General features: G+C 54.1%; 1 protein-coding gene and 1 long non-coding RNA gene across 2 annotated transcripts; both read right to left on the minus strand.

The window, feature by feature from the left end:
- Nucleotides 1-2,206: 2,206 nt before the first annotated feature.
- LOC112484135 lies at nucleotides 2,207-5,388 on the minus strand. Its single transcript, XR_003047896.1, has 2 exons — nucleotides 5,148-5,388; nucleotides 2,207-4,210 (listed from the first exon to the last, which is right to left on the minus strand). It is a non-coding gene; the product is annotated as an uncharacterized LOC112484135 (long non-coding RNA).
- Nucleotides 5,389-5,530: 142 nt separating this feature from the next.
- Nucleotides 5,531-5,747, minus strand: LOC102882326 (small integral membrane protein 10-like protein 2A; the record flags this gene model as incomplete). Its single annotated transcript, XM_015593446.2, has 1 exon — nucleotides 5,531-5,747. A coding segment is annotated over one exon (207 nt), but the record flags the coding sequence as incomplete, so codon positions are not given.
- Nucleotides 5,748-5,749: the final 2 nt, after the last annotated feature.

The following is a 5,749-nucleotide window of genomic DNA, read 5'->3' on the forward strand; positions in this document are numbered from 1 at the left end:
CAGCTGGAAGCCAGGGCCCGTGAGAGGGGTGAATTAGCGCCCAGTGGAAAGGCTGCCCCGCCGGGTCAGAGTATATACGCGAGGACTGCGCCAATAAGTGAAGATACATACTGAGGGTACCGGGAGGTCGGGTTCTCCGTGCCAGGAGGCTGCTATAAACATGGAAAGGTGGAAAGAGAGGGAAATGTGGGGTGATCCCTGTGCTCTTGGACTGGGTACTGAAGAACTGGTGTCATCTCAAGGGTTCTTTTCAATAGGGATAGAAATAAGGTCTTGGCTTCTGAGCGCTATATTCTCCAATCTGAAGGACCAGGAAAAGTTGGCGAAATGGCTGAAGAATGACATGTTTAATGTCATTTAAAGACATTAAAGACCCACACATTAAACATGCCAAGGAGGGGTTGTTTATACGGATTAAAAATATCTATTAGGAAAATATACAGCCAACCTTTATGCATCTAACAACAGCAGTGCACACGGAGGGCAAGGAGAGACTGAATACAGAGGCAGGCCACTCCAGATTGGTGGGGGCAGGTTAATAAGCAAGGGAGCTTACATACAAGGCTTGTCTTGGGCAGCTGTAAGAAACATTTTTTTTTCTTTTTTTTCATTTATTTATTTATTTTTATGGTGACATTGGTTAACGAAATCCAATAAGTTTCAGCTGTACACTTTACCACTAAGGCCTATATATGTAAGACTCTTAAACATGCAGAGGTTTTAACTGGGTTCGGACCCTGTACATCCAGATGGGCTCAATACCTTACTCTTTCAAGACTTTGTCTTTGAAAGGGCTCTGCCTATGGGAATAGTGGGCAGAACATACACTCCAAAGACGGGTTGGAGTAAGGAGCCTCTGATTGCCCAGCTCCAGCTCAAGGACAACTGGTGGTCACATCCTCTCAATGATCTCTTTCAACAGATGACTGTAGGGGTTATAATGAGATGATTGCAGCAAACCATCCAGCACAGTTCCTGGAGCTCCATAAGCTCTCATTATACGTCAGTTCCCTTCACTTGGTTTCCTCTCCTCAGAGTGACAAGGATGCTCCAGGTTATACCTGAGGACAAATGTTGACTAGACATCTTCATCTTGAATGTCCACAACCACCCTGATGGCTCCTTACTGGAAGTGCATGAGTGCCCGTGGCTGGCCTGGAGCCACAGTCATGCATGGAAGAGCTGGGCTCAGGACGCAGGTCTTAACCAGAGCAGGGCATACCTGCCCATCTCCCTCCCTAGCTAGGAAGGGTGGTCCTCCCTCATCAGAGTGCCTTAGGGCTCTGGTTTGATCCTCTCCCATCTTGGTTGTGCCAGGCTACGTGATCCATGGAGTGGGTGTGGAACTATCAGAGATTGAATAGGACCATCTGAACAAAGGAGAGGGAAACTCAGGATATTGGCAGGGACTGGGGTCCACTTCTCCTGTGTTGGCAGATGTTGGAAGGGTCCCTCTTGTCAGGGTGCTCTGACCCATGGAGAGCTATTGGTGACAGGTGAGGAGTGCACCCAGTGCCCTTATCCTGGCTGTGCTCCTCAGTGTCACCACACCTTGCCTCCTCAGGGCACCTCCCTCCTGAGGCCTGTGGGCCTGCCTTGCTCTGTCTGGGTAATGGAGCTCCCCCCTCAACCATCCCCCTGCCCAACTGCCACCCTCACCCCTAAAGCAGCTTCAGAGCCCCTGGCCTGGCTTCTCTGGGGAGGTTCCACGAAGTGAAGCTCCAATGGGACAGTTGGAGTTTAAAGTGGAGGGAAGGGAAGCTTTCATCTCAGTGGTTTCTCCAAAGCTCTGCACCCACCTGGCCAGCAGGAGGCGATGTAGACCTTGCCACCTGCTGTTGCCAAGGGGCCTCCAAAGACACAGAATAATCTGCAGTCTGTTTCACCTCACTTCCCCCAGCCTACACTCACCGTTCAAATGAATTAAGCGCTTTCCAATACCAAGCTCTAATATGAAGACAAGATAGGTATTAGGTTATTCAGACAAAGGTTGCAAATTGGGCAGTTGCCAACTCTTAAGCCTCTTGCTGCTGCCTTCTCCTCATGGGGGCAGTGGTCCAGGTCAAGGCAGGTCTCAAGCATCTCCTGAACTGTCCCCACCCACTTAAAGCCCTCTGAGGGTGCACCCATCCCCCAGCTCCTGGCCATCAGAGGGGTTATCTCACCAATATGCCAGCTCTCCTCCAAGGACATTGCACACCAGAAACAGGAGGCCTCCAGTTTTATTTTATTTTTTTGAACTCAAGGACTTTTTTTTCAACTTAGACAGCAAGATTTGACAATAGCAGAAACAAGAACATTTCTCTGACCAGATTGTGCTGACCAGTACAGAGTTCACACACACAGAAAAGTGAAAGTCATCTTATATGGGTTGGTGTCTCTGATTTTGTACAAGTTCCGCTGCCTGGAAAACAGACTGCAAATAAATAAAGTGCATTGAGAACCCACCAAGCAGCTAGGGTCCAGTGGGGTGTGAGGGGAAGTGGGAAAGGAAAAGCAGCTCACTACTCAAGGCCGAAACGATGAGAAAAGCAGTGGCAGGAACACAGCCTAAGGCTCATTCCCTTTGAGCAGGGACAGCCACAGCAGCTCCACCCAGAGCCACTTCCTGTGCCCCTCGGCATTGGGTGGAGCTTCTCCATCTGTGAGGCCAAGGACCCTGAGGCTCCTATGCACATTTCTCCCTGAGGGCCAGGGCACAGAATCCATGAGGAGCCTTCCTCATGCCATTCTCAGGTCTTCCTCCTCTCCGCCTGACCCAGGAAGAGGCTGGAGCTGGGTTCCAGTTTCCCAGATGGTGAGACCTGGGCTTGAAAGGTATCAGCCCCCAAAAGGACCTGCATCCTCCTCCCCACTCATGAAGCCTGTGTCACTCTCCTTTCTCTGAGGCTGTCTCCAGAGATATATGGATGGAGTCGGCAGGCTGGCAGACTCCCAGAAGTGGTCCTGGATGGATAGGGTTGGAGTGGAGGAGTTGCCACCAGGACTGCGGGCTCCCAGGAGACTTGGCACAAGGAAGGAAGCCATCCAATCCTGTCTCTGGGAAACTGCAAGGGGCACATGGTGGCTTTGGTCCAGTCTCAGTTCCCTGGGTGAGGCAGGTGATCTTCACCCAGGACCCGGGTTCCAGCTGGGGAGGGCAGATGGTGTGAGACTGGGCCACTCTGTCCCTGAGGCCAACCAGACTGCTATGGTTTTCAGCCCTGGGAATTCTGAGTGCCTGGGCTGAGAGCAACCAGTGTCAGAGCTGATGTGGGACTGGGGGTGGGTGGTGAGGGCCAGGGTCTCTCTTGACTCCCCTTCTGGACTGCTCCTGGCCACCCTGGTATGCCAGTCGTCAGCAGCACATGCCAGTCCTCCAGGACCAATCCAAGCTCATCCTAGAGGAGTGTCTCCCATGTGATTCTGGGCATGGGGTCGGGCCCAGAGACAGAGAGAGGAAGTCATACATGGTTCCTAGCCCCATCCCACCCCAGGTTTATCCCTTCACCCTCATGGTTACATCATGTACCCAGAGGCCCCTACTCCCACCCAAACTGAGAACCTTGTGTCTAATTGCTGAGGAGCCCTTGGTCAAGCTTGGGGTAGAGGTGGGCAGACCCAGATCTGTGGGTGTAGACCTCAGCTACCCAGGGGCTTCTGGGGCTCATCTCAGTTCAGACTGTCCTCCTGGCCTTCCCTTTGATCTCTCCTACCATTCCAAGGAAAGCTAGTACCCCACATTCCCTACCTAGTACCTCTCTCTCTCTAAGTCCTCTGGGAGCCTTGTGCTCCCCTCCCCCATCACACTGTGCCAGGTGTCTAGGAGAAGACTTGGGGTGGGATGGGGGACTGCAGGCCTAGGGACAGATTTAGCTCCACCACTCTTTATCTGTATGACTAGGGCAAATGCACCCACCCCCAACCCCTCAGCCCCGCCCAATAGCCAGTTTCTCCAGTCAGTAGGTAAAGAGAATAAAAGTCCCTCATGGTGTTGCTAGGATATCTCAGTGCCCAGGTGACACGGTCCCCATCCTTCCACATGCCAGCACTGGATCACTGGGTTACCCCAGCCTTCGGTGTAGCTGCCTGGAAGACCACTCATCTCCTCCTTGGTCAGGCCGTTCGCTCAGTTGCTCCCGGGAAGCTCTTGGGCCAGGGGTGCCCGTGGGCACGAATCTGACTCTTGAGGCCAGAGAAGGAGAGAGTAACCACATACAAACACCAGTCCCTGGAAGAAAAAAAGAAATGGAGACTTGAGAGTTGCCTCCCCACCCAAAGAGTTCCCAGTTCCCCAAGTATCGCCTCCTCTACAAGTCCCTACCGCATCTGCTCTCTCCACCCAAGCCCAAGAGCTGCTCTCTGCTCAAGGAAATCGCCATTTTCCAGATTCTTTGGGTCCACAAGGGGCTGCTGGAGGCCGTGAGTGCTGGAGGATGGCATTCTGTGGCACCGGGAGGGCTGGAGGGAGCATGGCGGAGATGGGGTAAGAGCAAAACTGTGGGGGTGTGGGTAGGGACGAAGGTGTCTTTCCTCTTCTCCCCTGTCTCCCATGCAGAGCTTGGGAGGATGCCCTCAGAGAGAAAAGAGGGCAAAAGGGGCAGCAGGGGCAGGCAGACAGAAGCCCCCACCCTCCAGCCGGGAAGACAGGGTGTAGGGAGCTGCAGAGAGCCCAGGGGCCTGAGAGCTGAGAAGGAGACAGACCTGCGGTTTGGCCAAGAACACAACCATCCTTTATGGCTTCCTACCCAGGGGGTAGAGAAGGCTGGCAGCATCTTTTCTCTTCTAGGGCCTCCCCGGGGGCCACCCCAGCCCATTCCCTCCCATTTCCTCTGGCTCAGGTGACTCCATCGCGGCCTCTGGGGAAAGAGGGGCGGGGACTGGGTCGTGGGCAGGCGGGACGCCCTGGTCTCTGTTGGTGATGGGCTGAACCTCTGATATGCACGATGCACAAGCCACCGCCGTCCCTCATCCCCATCTTGGAATTGTGACAAGGGGCTCGGAGAGCCTGCGGAGGCTGTGCCTGCCTCTGCTCGGCTCTGCAGCTCTCTGCACTGGCTTCCTCGGGTACCTTCCATATTTCCCCGAAACCCCCAAGGAGTCTGGACGTCTAGATGTCACGGCATCCGCCCCTCTCCAGCCCACAGGTCCAACCTTCGGCCGCCTACCTTTTCGGTCAGGCCCAGTCAGAGCAAGTGCCTGCAGCACAATTTCTTCTTTCTGGTTTCCCCTTTCGGCCAAGGTGAGGCAACAGGTCGGCCACACTCAGATAATTTCCTCGAGCTCGAGGGAAAGGACCCGTTTTGTGAGTTCCCGTGCAATCCGGCACCGGCCGCGACGCGTGTGTGTGGGTCACGGCTGGGTCCGGGGCTCGGTGGGCTCGGTGGCTCGGTGGCCGGCGTCCTCCCGCGGAGGTTCATTTTTTTAAATTTATTATTTTTAATATATATATTTTAATTAGAATTGACATACAATATTATATTAGTTTCAGATGTACAACACAGTGATTAGACATCTGTATAACTTATGAAGTGATCACTTCGATCTGTGGCCACGGGCGCTCACTCGATCCGCACCTGCAGGCGGACGTTGAGCATCACCGAGGCCACGACGTAGAAGTAGGGGAAGTTTATGCGCAGCCGCCAGGCCAGGTCGAAGAAGGTGAGCAGTGTGCGCGTAAGCCCCTTGCAGAAGGCGTGGTAGGAGCCGCGGGTCGCAGCCGAGCGCGACAGCCGCACTGCCAGGCCGGACAGGGCCGCCGCCGCCGCCG

Source organism: Pteropus alecto, unplaced genomic scaffold (genome assembly GCF_000325575.1).
Source record: "Pteropus alecto unplaced genomic scaffold, ASM32557v1 scaffold577, whole genome shotgun sequence".
In the NCBI taxonomy this organism is placed as follows: Eukaryota; Metazoa; Chordata; class Mammalia; order Chiroptera; family Pteropodidae; genus Pteropus; species Pteropus alecto.